Below are 15,194 nucleotides of genomic sequence, written 5' to 3' on the forward strand. Positions count from 1 at the left end.
TTGTGTGCAATGCAACTACATGGGGCTACAATCCACCTTCTGGTAGGTATGTAGGAGGTCATCCTCAGGGGTTTAGCTACTGGTGTGATGCTCCACAGGGTGTTTGGGTGATTGGCCAGAGGTCCCTGTCCTTCATTCAAAATTTCCAGCCAGTTAGGGGCATGCTTGACAAGTAGAGTTTGCCTATAATAACAGTTACCAGGCTACAATTGGTATGGCACCATATAAGGCACTCTATGGCAGGAAATGTCGGTCACCCTTGTACTAGGATGAATTAGGTGAACGGAGCATACTAGGACCAGAAATAATTCAGAAAACCTGTGAGAAGATAGCCCTGATTCGTGAATGGATTCGAGTTGTACAGAGCAAGTAGAAGAGCTATGCAGACAACAGGAGGAAGGACCTTGAATTTGATAAAGGCGACATGGTGTCTCTTCGTGTGGCACCCATGAAAGATGTGATGAGGTTTGGAAAGAAGGGAAAGTTAAGCCCCAGGTGCATTGGACCGTTTGAGATTCTAGAGCGAGTCGGTAACTTGGCTTATAGGCTGGCTTTCCCACCTACCATGAAGAACATCCACAACACCTTCTATATATCAATGCTGAAGAAATATGTTCATGATCCTTCACACACACTGAACTACGAACCACTCGACCTAAAGGTGGACATGACCTATGAAGAGAAGCCAGTTCAGATTTTAGACCAGAAGGATCAAGTGCTTCGCAATCGATCGATACCCCTAGTTAAGGTACTTTGGAGAAATCATGCCATTGAGAAGCATCTTGGGAACGAGAGGAAGATATGTGAGCTAAAAACCTTGAGATATTTACAAACTAAGGTACACTTTAATTTTCTACTCTTTCCTAAAGTTGCAGTTTCAGAACACCATTAATAATTTTATCTTTTTCTACTCTGTTAATCTAGGGGTATATGGGACCAAAATCACAGGTCCAGGATCGTAACCAAAAGGTTGGAACTTCTGTTTATATCTATTAGAATCCCAACTATTCTTTCCAAGAAGAATAAATTAGTGACATATTAAATTATATTTAAGAGAGTAGTACCATCAAATTTCGAGGACGAAATTTAAATAAGGTGGGAAGGATGTGAAACCCTACATTTCAGAAACCCTGAGTCTCAACCTTATGGGTAAAATAGTATTTTAATCCTAGGGGTATTATGATAATTATGCTATATGATTAATTAGAGTTTATTATTTGTCATTAAATGTGTTTTGATGCAAAAAGTAATGTTTTATAAAATTTTAGGCTTTTATGTACATATATGTAGTCATAGCTTATTGGTGTGTAACTGCTTTATTTGTGTTAGGTACAAGGTTCAATTCTTGTGTACAGCACATTAAGTATAATTTTTGTTTATTTTAGAATTATTATCAAATTGAGGTAAATTCAATTTAGAAGGGGATAAGTTCGGCCAGCTTAGTGGAAGGAGCCTCTTATGGGCCCCACCTTGAGATTTCGTGACTTGATGCAAAAAAATTAAAATAAAATAAAATAAACAATGATGATAATAAAATAATAAAAAAAAAAAAAAGAAAAAGAGGAGAGAGTAGACTATATAAGGGTGGATTCCAAGGAAACCCCAAACCTAGATCGTGGGAGTAAGGAAAGAAAGGAAAAGGGAAGTGAAAGCTTAGAGAGTTCAAGTAAATTTGGGACTGCACAAACAAAGAGTAAGTTCTTCTAAACCTAATTTAATTTTTGCCTAGGGTAAGAGATAATAGACCAAGATTAATTTTATAAGATCGTATCCTAAGACCCTATATTGCGACTTTAGCAAGGATGATAATCTTTTAGGTGACTGTGATTCTTGATATTTTCTGCACAAATTTCTCTGTGCACCATTTTGGTAAAAGTCAGAGTTTTTAAACGGCTTAGGATTAGGATTTTAAATTTATATGATTACAAAATATACTGATAGACCTTCCTATGCATGTATTTTAAGTCTCTAATCCATTCTGGAAGTGCATGTATTTTGGGTATTACATTGAGGTCAATATAATTCTGTCCAGCACACTTGTCTGTCCTTGTGACTATTTTTCGGGTTACCTATGGGCCAAATCTAAAGATAACCCCTTCTGATGAAACGTGTACCTATAAGTCTAGTTTCACCCATAAAAAGATCCGATTAAAATTATGTCTAGAAGATGGACACATTATATTTTTACTGCTCTGTACTCAATCCTAAGTGCAGGTTTTGTTATAGTTTTGAACCCGAGTTGGGCTCAATTTTTGAGCAGACTTAGAGATCTTAAATTAGGTTTATGTCTTTTGATGATTTTTGAATTTATAAGTCTAGTTTAACTTATAAAAAACTGAGAGCCATTATAAGTTTTAACGATTTATTAAGGCACTTTTAGTGCACAATGGTCATTCTATTTAGTAGAAAAAGTTCCTGTCAGTACCCTAGTTTGGGCTTGGGTTTGAAGGGCCTTGGAGGCTTATTCTGGAGATTGGTCCTTCGTATGAATTATGGTATTTTAAGTCTAGTTTAATAGTATATAAGTTTTATACCTATTTAATGTCTATGTTAAAATTTATGGCGTTAGGAAGTGACTATGGGCAGAATGGGACGGGAATCTGAGAAGATTAATATGATGTGATAGGTGAGCATATCTAGGGATTGTACATTGCACGGGAGAGAAACTAAACACTTGGTAAAAGTGTAATTCTATTCAAGTACTAAGGTGAGTATAATCATGGATTTTACATGGATTAATATGCCTCTTATACTATGTTATGTGAGTGAACCATTATCTCTTATATTTCAGATGTTTTGTGATTCTTTATGATGTTAAACAACCATTGGATTTTTGTTTTATGCTTTAACATAAGTGACATGCCATATATGTATCATGAGTTTAGAATTATATGATGTGATGAAATACCATGACAGTATATGATAGAACCTCATTCAGAATATAAGAAAGATTTGGACATAAGGTCTCAGAATCAGACATTTAGAATTCAGACCTAGTACCCAGACTACACCCCTTTCCAGTAGGGGGTTAGGTGCTGGATGAGGACACCAGAACAAAGTTGAGGATAAAACCTCCCACAGGGGAGCACACTATCCTCCAGAACCAGAATCGGATCTAGACCTCCCACAGGGGAGCGTACTTGATCCCACACCCGGTCTGATCAGCCGGGGTAAAAGAGAAATGACTCCCGGTAGTGTTCATGTTACACCCGCACCCAAAATATAACCTTGGTAGGGTCAAATTAGACTTTACCAACAGGTAATGCCACAGTGGCAATGGTCAACACCTGTGACCTTGGACCTAAAATTTTATTAGGAGTGTCCCCTCGAAGTCTTGAAAGTACGGGTCGAAGCCCCGCAACTTTCCTTGAGATTTGGGCCTTGACAGCAGCAACGGCGTCATGAATAGACTCACTTTACTGGTTTTGCTCATGGATCCACCCATGCTATTTCTTGCCCTTTTGATGTATTTTCTTATGGGACCCACATCCCCGTGTCCCAGATACCATAACTAGATCCCCGGACCAGATGGACTGCCACCCTTACCTTTAATTGGTTGATTGGACCATGAAAGTGGGCCCACAAAACTTAACTTAAATAAATAATGAGTTCTTCTATTCTAGCTTGAACCAAATAGACCTTAAAAGACTAATATGCCTTATAGGATTTAGGGTAGACCCAAACATGTCCTAACTAATCGATTAATTAGGAGGTGACCTTGGCCAAACAGGCCCTAAGGCTCCTTTTGTCCTTGAAAGATAAGGCTAAGCCTCATATTCTCCTATCTCTCCACCTCCAAGCCAAACCGTGGAGGAGAAAAGATAAGGAAGAAGAAGAAGAAGAAGTAGGAAGAGGAACGAGAGGGGATGGGAAGAAGATGGAAGGCATGCCAAGGAGGTTGGCTGCCTTACCTTCCCTCCTGTTGCTCGGCTAAGGCTTGAAGAAAAGAAGAAAAAGGGAAGAAGGAGAAGAGAAGAAGGAAGGAAAGGAAGAGAAGGAGGAAGAGGAGGTGGATCTTCAAGGCTGGCTAGGGTTGGGAGTGGAGCTCCACTCACCAAGGTATGACCTAACTCTTGGTACATCCCTCTTTTCCATTCCCATTCTTGATTGAAGTAGATTCTTTGAGCTTGAGCTAACCTAGGGTTCCATTTGGGACTTAAGGTAAGCTCAGCCCTTTTTTGGAGCTCTAGTGGTAGAGAACTAACCCTATTAAAGGCTTTTATTAGTTACCTTGCAACCATTGTTGCCAAATCCTTGGACCATCAAACCCTAACCTTGGACTAATGGAGCCAAAACCCTTATGTGATCTTGGATCCATGAGGTAAGCCTAGGTTCTAGTGACCCTAGGGAGACCTAAGACACCCCCTCCATGACCCTGAGTGCCATGTGAACTCCAGGTTCTAAGCTAGAGGGAAAACCCTAAGAAATCTCGAAAAAGAATTTCGATGGACGCACGAACGGAGTCACCATCATGGTTCCATCCATAAGTCTATCCAGTGTATCCTAGTGAAAATGGTTCGAACGGATGAAGGAACGGATTTAATATGTTGCCTCCGCCCGCAGGTCTGTTCCCTCACGGGAATGTCTCAAAGATTGAATGGATACAGGGACGGATAAAGAAGGCGCTTCCGTCCATGGTTCCGCTTGCTCTCAGGTGTGTCTCAGAATTCGAACGGATGCAGGAATGGATCCAAGTAGAAGTCCCATACATGGATCCGTCCCTCGTGTTTTGACCTTTGGCCTAAACGGAGTTAGGGACGAACTCACCCTGCTCCTTCCGTCCATGAGTCTGTTCTTGCTATCTTGGTTGAAACTCAGTTTTAACTTTAGGGGCATAACATAGGACCCCTCTATACAGCTTTTGATGTTTGCTTTTGTATTCTTAGGCTACCCCAACTCGATGGATAGCTGGTGCACCGGTGAGATTCATGTCAATCACGTTGGGTGACACCCGAGTTTGGTGATGGGTTTTAGGTGATTTTGTTGGGCTTGAATATATATATTAAGCAATCTTTATCATGCTGTTATATAAAATATATGCATTATATGCATTGCATTATTTATCTCAAATGTGAACTGCTATGATTGTGATGTGATATTGTTCTCACTATTGTATTGGGTGGCGGTGTCTAGTGTATCGGTACCGAAACCCCAAAATTTAATTATGAAATTTGTTATCTGTCATCCTGATCTATATGCACCGTGTCGTGGTGGTACTTGGGTACTAGATGAAATGGGATGTTGATGCATCTGAAATACCTCTCAGAATGATAGGACTTGCATGTAGTATATCTGTGGCTAGGATTCTTACTCCCTTATACTACGCCCTTACCAACAGGGGTTTATGTGTTGGATAGTCCTGAGCACCTGTTGCCTATGAGGGAGAGAGGCCAGGTCAGGGGTAGTGATGGTTGTCGAGGTCTGCCACTGGGTGGTCTAATGGCTTCACCTGGCATAAGCTCCCTCATGATAATTGGGGTTTCATTGGGGTGACAAGTTAAGTGACCTTCAATGTCTTTCGAGTTATCACAGTAGCATACACTTGACTTAAAATTTGTGTGCTAGGTGGAAAAAGAATCTAACATTAGCTTGCATAATAAATTACTTGAAATTGCATGTTTGTGTGTATGTGCATTCCCCTTTACTCTCTCATTAGCTTCTAGAGCTAGCTCCGTTACGCAACCACTTTTTAGTTGATATGCAGGTAATCTCTTGATGCGCACTTATGGATGTGAATCGGGTGGAGCCAGTGGCTGTAACTTGGATGTTGATGTACACCCAAGAATAGCTTTTACCGGCATAGGCTCCCTCATGATAACTGAGGTTTCATTGGGGCGACAAGTTAAGTGATCCTTAATGTCTTTCGAGTTATCACAGTAGCATACACTTGACTTAGAATTTGTGTGCTAGGTGGAAAATGAATCTAACATTAGCATGCATCATAAATTGCTTGAAATTATATGTTTATGTGTATATGCATTCCCCTTTGCTCTCTCACTAGCTTGTAGAGCTAACCCCGTTGTGCAACCACTTTTTAGTTAATATGCAGGTAATCTCTTGATGAGCACTTATGGATGCGAATCGGGTGGAGCCAGTGGTTGTAACTTGGACATCAATATACACCCAAGAATGGTGCCCTAGTAGCATGACTTATTTATTTATTTCTGTATTCATCTTCATTCATGTATAAACTTTATGTTTAATTATAAGGAGAGAAATGAATGGTTACGAATATTGAAATTGTACTATGTTTTATTATTAAAGAACCGATGCTCTATATTTATACGATTTACATGAATTTTGCTTCCGCTAACTCTGTAATTGGAATGATTTATTCCATTGGATACATTCCCTACTATTATCATGACTTGGTAACAGGGTGGATTGTGGCTCGGGACACTGTATTTATGATCCTGGTAGGTATTGGGATGGCACTTGTTGTCCCAGTCACCCCCCTTTATTGTAAAATATCTTTCATCGGGATGGGGGCGTGACAGTTCAGCTGGGTAATGCAAGAAATGGCAACCGTCAAACCAACGGTCGTGTTCCTCACCTTTACTAGATGTGCACATGCAATAGAACTAAACAGAATTGCATTAATGTATCTAGTTTTTACCATAGTTCATGCATTGTTTGTATGTATAAGTTGTTCCTATTAATGCATGTATTATCTATGCTTTGTCTCGCTGGGCTGTCGAGCTCACCCCTTTATTTTTCAGACACAGATGATCGAACATGTCAGTACACAGACTGCACAGGTGATCAGGAGCAGTAGGATGGTGATTATGATGCTTGATAAACTTAAAGATTTGAATAGATATTAAGATACTTTATTGATTGAATTTGATTTAATGGTTGGATGTGGCACAATTTGACTTGGATACTGTTTATTTTCTTTTATGTTAGCTCTTATACTTGTGGGATGAACATATAATGATTACTTGGAATTGCCACTAGATTTGGATGAAAACATATATTTATTCGATGATATGTTGCTTGATAATCTTCTGCATAGTTAGAAAAGGTGGCATGCTTGTATGCTAATAAAAAAAAAATTCAGCCAACTTTTAGACACATACTAAGTTAAGAAACCGATCGTAGGATCACCACCCGCGAGGGTTGTACTCATACCCTTATCCCGGGTTTGGGTCATCATATGTAAGATGTTACCACTGGACTTCCTTCTCAAATAATCACCTGGTCAGTGCATCACAGGTTGCTAGTGGGCAAAACCACGGATTCTTCGAGTTTTGGATCTACATTCAGAGTTCGGGTAAAGGTTCAAGTACAGATATAATAGAATTTCTTATAGTAAGGATAGTAGGGGTCCTGCAATATAAGAAGAGATGATCAATGCCTATTAAAGGCTGATCTAAAAAAGCCAATAAAAAGTGAAAGAAGAAATCACTTATCTCCTTAATGCCCTACCCCCACATGCATCAACATTTATGGTAGGCGATGTCCTTCAAAATGGTGCCCGAGTACCATGTCGTCCGATTATCACATTTAGCAAGTCCTGAGCAACCGTGGCTCCGTGGAGCTCTAGGGGCATTTTTGCCCCGAAAAGCCTGGAAAACCCTCGACAAACCATAAAAAATCTAGGAAAAAGCTAGTAAAAGCCCTGAGAGGCTTTGAGAGGCCCTTAAAAAGACTTTCTGTTCGGCAATGCCATCTCATTGCAACAAAAATTTTGGTTCAGCAATGTCGTCTCATTGCAACAAGACTTTTAGTTCGGTGATGCCATCTCATCGTAACGAGACTTTCGGTTTGGTGATGTCGTCTCATTGCAAAAAGAATTTCAATTCAGCAATGTCATCTCATTACAGCAAGACTTTCAATTCGACAATGTCGTTTCATTGCAACAAGACTTTCCAATTTGTGATCCCGTCTAATCACAAGACTTTCTGATAATGATTGAATGGTAGGTTTTTACCGAATTTGGTTTTTAATATAGGTTTTTACTTGTCATACATGCGTTTGATCCGGGTCTAATTAATTAATATTTTATTATTGGATCCACAGATGCTTCTATTGACACTAGTGATATGTTGGCCATGATATTTGATGGTCATGAGGTGAGTGTTTTAAATTATATATGTCATATTTGTAGCCTTGAAGTTATAAATTTAAGAATGAGCACCGTAATACTCATCAGATGTTCCACCTGATCAACCGGTTGGAGCATCCGGTAGTGCTACATAACAAATTGCATTAATTTGTTATGGGGCCCACATGCAACATCGTGGATCTTCTTGCTTGTACATCAACATAATGTGGAACCCATCACGTACTTAGGGTACCTTGTTAGGTAGTGATGATGTTCACATAGTCCAACACGCAAGATTAATCCGATTTAAGTTTTAATGCAATCCAGGCAAACAAGCCTCAGTGTCTTGTTAGTATAGATAGAAGACTTAGCTTTCTATTTCTTTTCTTACTTTGCAAATTCAAAATTTGAGGCCTAGAGAAGAAAGATGAAAAGGAGAAGAAGAATTGGAGTTGTCTGGTACTAATTCCACTGGATTGCTACTGTCTGCCTCTCCAGTTGATCAAGATCACTAGGTAGGGTTTTGAACTTCTGAGTTTATTCTTTCTTTTGATGTAATTCTTGAATCAAATCATAAACCTAACCTATAATTCTTTCTGATCTTTCATGCATGGCCACATTAGCCATGTTTAGGTTATTGTTGACCTAATTAGTGTAATTGGGACTTAAGATTAGTATGTGTAACCTTGATTCTGTCCAATTATAGTAAATCATGTTTTAAACGTCATACTGTGCTCTTATAACCTAATTGAGCTCTAATTCCTCCTAATTGGACCTCGATTGAGTTCATATTTACTTAATATCATTAATTAATCTTTCCCCTCTATTAATTCTCTCCAATTTGAAATTTTGATGAAACTATTTGAGTTTAGAAATCAGAACTGAACTCTACCCATGATCGAATGATCAAACCGGTCGATGTATCATCAATTGGTCAAAGCATCTGGTGCCCTCTACAGAACTCTAATTCTGCTGTTTAGGTTTTTGGGGAATGAGCTTATAACCTTGTAGGCTAATAGACACTTACTTTTCTCGAGACAAGTGACACGGCGAGGCCCCACAAGGTTTGATTCGGGATTTGGTTGCGGGATCTCTCACATACTTGAAAGGTGAGTGGGAAGTGTCTTCTTTTTGGAGTGTTTCTTGCTTTGATATTATGTATGTTGCATTATATGAGGCATGCATCATGTGTGATATGATACATATTTTTGCATTGACATTGATCTTGGAATGGATATGAGAAGCATTGAATGTGATTGAAATTGAGAGATGAGCATCATATGGAAAGGCATAAATAATCATTTGTGTTGATTATATTCATGAGGGTTTGTATGGCTTTGATATTGACTCTGTTCATACCTTCAATCATGCGCATACACTTCATCTTTAGAAAGCATGTGGCTAGAGCGTACCCTGTACTACACTCCTTACCAACAAGGGTAAGGTGTTGGTAACTAGTGGTGTCTAGCGTGACCAGATGAGGTACCGGAACCAAGGAAGAGCTAGGGTTGATATCGGGGGATTTGCCAGACAGGACGTACACGAGTGCTGGCAGGCTTCCACTGCAACATTAGTTACTGTATTGCATAAACCTAGCATGAGACTAGACATTTGTTTTCCAGGCATATTATTTGGTATGTAAATCGATAACATGTATAATAACATGGACTATGTGAGCATGTTTGTGTGTATCCCCTCATTGGGCTCAGTGTAGCTCACCCCTCTATATATTTATTCTTTTAAATATGACAGATGACATAGCAATGTTGGATGTGGACCCTTCATCCCAGTTTGATGTTGAGTAGGGAGCAGACATTGGAGGTGTTGAGCAGGACGAGCATGGGGATTCTTGTGCCTGCGATAGTTGTGCTGTCACATCCCACTCCCTACAAGTAGGCAATGTGACTAGGATACATCCCTGTATCCTACCCCAACACTAGGATCTACCTTTGTAATGCCATGATCACTGACTCAACAATATAAATACGATCAGAGTAGCAGTAGAAGCATAATAACATAAACATAATATCAGTACGGAAGCTAATAAAGTGATATCATATAGGTAAGTTGCAGTTTATGCTATCAACATAAGGTTATCAAACCATACTATGTATATATACAAGTATATGTACCAAAACCATGAGATAAAAACATACTTAATTACATATCCCAAAATAAAATAAAATAATGTAATTGTTCTAATGGGCCTCAAGCCCCAAATCCTACTGTGCCTCATAGACACAAGCCTCACAGGTGCACTCCTCTCCTTGCTCCTCCTTGGTGGCGGCACTCCAAACATCAACTCTGTCACCATATAGATAAATGAGATCTATCTCAGTTGGCTTTATCATACCTGCATTCATATCTAAAAAGAGAGGACCCTTGAGGGATGAGGTTCACTAAGTCCAGTGAGCAATTAAATCATACAAACAAGCACAGATGTACATGATGCACATTTCATATGATGCATGAATGCATTAGTTGATTTTTCATCTAACATGCCAATCTAAGTCCGGGTCTAGTACTACTGCAACACCCTAGGCAGTATCCTTGGTCCCGAAAATGGTAGAGCCCAATGATGTCAAACCCGAGTTGCAATCGGAGCCTACGCTACTAGACTTCTCCATGAGATTGTCTGCAAACCACCTTCACAAACCCCGTCCTAGAGTTCAGTCTAAAAATACGATCGACACCTAAACTTCTCGGTAGGCCACGCCCGTGGGTTGTCTGACACTTAACCCCCTGTTGGCAAGGGTCGTAGCACTGGGACAGCACCATCCTAACCAACATACATCTAGATGCATAATAGGGTATGCATATGTAGAGGTTGAGTCCATAATGCCAAAATCATGGTCAGCCCAACTATCCTCTTGTCCCCTCTAACTTACACATATGCATACAAGAGCATAGCGAATGTGATACCGAAGTCACGGTTGACCGGTCACAAAACCATTTCCAACCTAAATACAACAATTATCTCTAATACACCGTGAGTGTGGGGATGGTATTGATTATAAGAAAAAAACTACACGTTTTGGAAATGAATGAATGGGTTAAAGGTAATTGCCCAATTGAAATACGGTATAAAACTTAATTAATAAAGTTGATTGTTGTTGTATGCGTTGGACTTACGGGTTCATCAAACCCGATTCGGTCTGGTTCAATCCGGTTTCACTTTGTATTGAACTTTTATACATTTTAGTTTAATATTATCACATGCAATATAAAATTTTTGAGCATTATGTATCCATAAGTTTTGCTTAAAATGGTAGTCACGACTAGGGTTTGGGCTGGGCACCCTTATCATATGGTCATCGCATTGGGTATGCCTAGACATGTGATGTCAGGGTATGAATGCAAGTACTCAAATGTTTGATGTGTGTATTGGCGAAGAATCTACTTTGTTGATTCCCTCATGTATTACTACCATATGTAGGAAGGGATAGACATGTGTCATTGACACCCTTTTCCTGAGGGAACCCTGTCACTGCAAAGTGTGATCGCATTCTTTAGTTCATTAATGACTAAGACTCAAGTGAGTCAAAGTCGGTGTTCTAGGAATGCGTGAACACCTTGTGAGTGAAGGAGTTACTCAACATGGTTACCACTGCCCGATTGGGGAACACCAAGATTGAGATTGTCTATGTATGGTCGGATCAAAATCTGGATCCAGTGCCGTTTTGGAAATGGTTTTTACAAAATCTATTTTTCATCAAATAATAGATTATATATGATTATTTGAACAAAGTGTTTTATCGAGTTTTGCAGGACCCGATCAGATGCACAGACACTCTTTAATGGACATGTACTATGGATTGGGGTTTGGTAGCACAAGTGTACATGCCCTAGATTCCATAGTGATGGTGTTGATTAGTGGGGCAGGTTGCACATGATAATTTGTTATCATGTAGGAAGTTATTTGGAATTTGCTAAATTAACTGGTTCTTTATTTAATTAATGGATATGGTGCTAATTGTAATTATCCATAAATTTAAATTTAGTGATTAATTAAAACATTCCCTATTAGATTCTGCTTCTTCACCTTTTAGAAGCACTTTAAGTTTAAACAGACCTGCCAAACAAATAGAGAGAGAGAGAGTTAGACTCTCACAAGGATTAATCTTAATCCATTTAGGGTTTTTTAATTAAACCCTGGCATTATAAAAGGGGATAAGAAAACACAGAGGGGGCATGCTCCATGTTTTCTGCCTTGGCCCCTCTTGCCTGCATTTTGGTCTCTCTCTCTCCCTCTTGTGATCTCTCTTCTTCTTCTTCTTGCTTCTCTCTACTGCAATTGAGAGTTAGGGTTTTAGAAACCCAGATCTATGCTTGAAGAACTGGAGAGCATCTGGGATTGGCTTGAAGAACCTTGGTAGCACCATTGGAGGTTCAAATCTGTTTACTTGGAACGCTCATTGGAGGAAAAACCATTGTCTATTGGAGGAGCAACACTTGAGGCTCACTAGGTTAGCAATTCTTTATTGATTCCTCTTGTTATTAGTTATTGATTATTCATTGGATGCGAAAAGGACCCCCGAATCGATTTATTTCCGCTGCGCATTCGGGTATGGGATGGATCCCTCCTTCCATGTGATGGATTAGAGATGAATTTTCTCCGTCTATTATGGGTTCCATAATTATATGGGACACAAAACAGAAGGGCAGGGCATTGGTTTGTCAGACCAAACCCTAATTGGGATGCACTAGGGTTCCCATGGGCAACCATGGGAAACCCTAAGATTTAAATAGGGCGCCCATGGGTAACCATGGGCTAACCCAGGAGGTGCAATACCCTAATTGGTTTATAATTGGTTTCCCTAGGGAACCATTACTTGATCCCATGGACCATAGTTTGACCTACAATGTGGTATCAAAGCCACCTTTCCCACCCATAAATATCAAATAATTAATTGTTTAATATAATTATCATGAGTGGGATGCAAGTTTTAAATTTTTGATTGAATTTGCACATGGGTGGCTATATGGTTGTTGTAACAACCTTCCCATGTGCACATGGGTAGTTACAAGGTTGTTAGATGTAACAACTTGCCCATGTGATGATAGATTTATTTAATTTATTATTCCAATTTTTGAAACATGATATCCAAGTGGGATGATGATAATTATTTTTTTTTTTTTAAATTTGATCATGATCATGGTGGGGGGAATGCATGCTGCCAAGCCTCTGTGCACGCCCTCTCTCTCCCTACCCATGGCCCTTTGCACGCTGCCCATGAGCAGCCCTGGCACGGGGTGCGAACATGCGGCCTGTGCACGGGCTGCTACCTATGGGTAGCGGCTTGTGGGCTGTTGCTCGTGGGTGTGTGGCTTGCGGGTTGCGGACTGGGTGCACGTGGTCTGCCCATGCAGGCTGCATGCACCCTTCCTTGTTTACCCTCCAGTCTTAATTAAAAAAAAAAAGGTGTTTTTTCAAAACAGAATTTTATTTTTGTTTTGTTTTTTGGAGGAAGTAGATGGGTGAAGAGATCCCTCTCTCCACCCACTTGCAATTAAAATACGGGAAATTCCTTAGATCCACTAGATAAAAAAATTCATTCCAAGATAAGTGGGTTTTAAATTCATTTTACATTCATTAATCTTAATTTTGAAAAGATTTACTTAATACCCAGAGTTAGTTATTGGTTATGCCACCTAAGAAGAAAAGCCTAGTGAACTTCCAAAATTACCCCAACTTCACCTTGGCCGCACTCTTTGGCTTCTGTTCACCCCTGAACTCTGCAACTCACACGCTGCTGTGCCATCTCTGTATCTCTCACCGAACTCACCGACGTTCCCTCAAGAATAACAGAGAAGAGCTTTCTCATTAGTTCTTCAGCCTTCATAAGCCAGTCAAGCGTACATGTTATGGAGTTATAAACCACAGGCCAAATCATTTTTGTGTCCAAATTTGCAAATTTGAAAAGATAAAAGAAAAAAGAAATTAAAACCCCAAACCTGCTACATACAAAATTTGGAGAAGAACACAAAATAGGGGATTTACACTGAAAAGGCTCACCAAAGTTAGTTATTGCTCAACGTATATTCTATCTAAACCATACAAGAGAATAAAAACAGGAAATGAAATCAGAAATCCAAAAAAAAAAAAAAATCTGATCAAAAAATCCGCTAGCTTGAAGATGACGAGGGATAATGATCGGAATCCGTCCAGACAGTGTCGGAAAACTTGAGGCACCATCAACCCATCATCACAACCATCATGATCATGACTCTGTTATGGGTTTATGAAATAACCCATCAATTGATGACTATCAAAATGTAGAGAAAACGATGTAGAGGATGGAGAAGAAAGTGAAGATTGTGAAGCAGCAGCGTAAGGTGAAGAATATAACATCTGCTCTAGCAAACTCGTGGGCTGTAAAATCTAGAGAGCTCTGAAGCAACTGTGAATATTCATTGTAATCCCTCGTTAAGTCAGAAGTCTAACTAATCCTAAAGCACTTGAGACTACATAAATTGCTTATGCGTTTGAGAAGAAGGCAAAAGGGTCGCTGGACAATCCAAAATGGTCAACTTAAAGCTGGAGAAATGGGCGTTGGAGGACTCAATCTAACGTTTTTTTGGAAGTTAAGATTTTCCTCCGAATCTAAGAGCAGCTTCATCGTAAGCTCTGACAGCTGCTTTTCTACTGCTTATTTGCCCCATGGCCTTTGTCTCACTCTTCTATATCTTCTCCTCCTCCTCTCTCCCTCTCCTTCTCCATAAGAAGTTCTATCTTCTCTGATAGTGGTAATGTATGCTGCTGCAGTAGTTGCCGTCAAAGAGCTCTAACCTTCTTCTTTCACTGTAAAGAAGAAAATATGAGAGAGAGAGAGAGAGAGAGAGAGATCTAGAACACCCTTTCCTGTTATCTCTAAAGTTGGGCGGTGCTGCAGTGGATAGGGTAAGATCCAGAAGGAAAGTAACAACAAATAAAAAAGGATAATTCGATACTGTTCAATCTAGTACAAGTGAAGGGTTGGTGTTCTTATCGTCGGAATTTATACTAGTATTTAGATTCTAGAATTAATAGCTTATCAAACTAATATGTCGCCTCTAGTTTATACGTTTACACCCTGTACATTTTACTGGGTTACAATGGTGACGAAGAATTAATGAGAAGCTCTTCTCTATTACTTGAAGAAACGTT

At 39.5% G+C, this 15,194-nt stretch overlaps 1 protein-coding gene across 1 annotated transcript; it reads left to right on the plus strand.

The window, feature by feature from the left end:
• The first annotated feature begins 424 nt into the window (after positions 1-424).
• LOC122659325 lies at positions 425-996 on the plus strand. The gene is made up of 2 exons (XM_043854450.1): positions 425-838; positions 925-996. Exons 1-2 carry the CDS (start codon positions 425-427, stop codon positions 994-996), a joined length of 486 nt encoding a protein of 161 aa, XP_043710385.1.
• The last annotated feature ends 14,198 nt before the right edge of the window (positions 997-15,194 follow it).

This window comes from Telopea speciosissima, chromosome 4 (genome assembly GCF_018873765.1).
Source record: "Telopea speciosissima isolate NSW1024214 ecotype Mountain lineage chromosome 4, Tspe_v1, whole genome shotgun sequence".
Taxonomy (NCBI): Eukaryota; Viridiplantae; Streptophyta; class Magnoliopsida; order Proteales; family Proteaceae; genus Telopea; species Telopea speciosissima.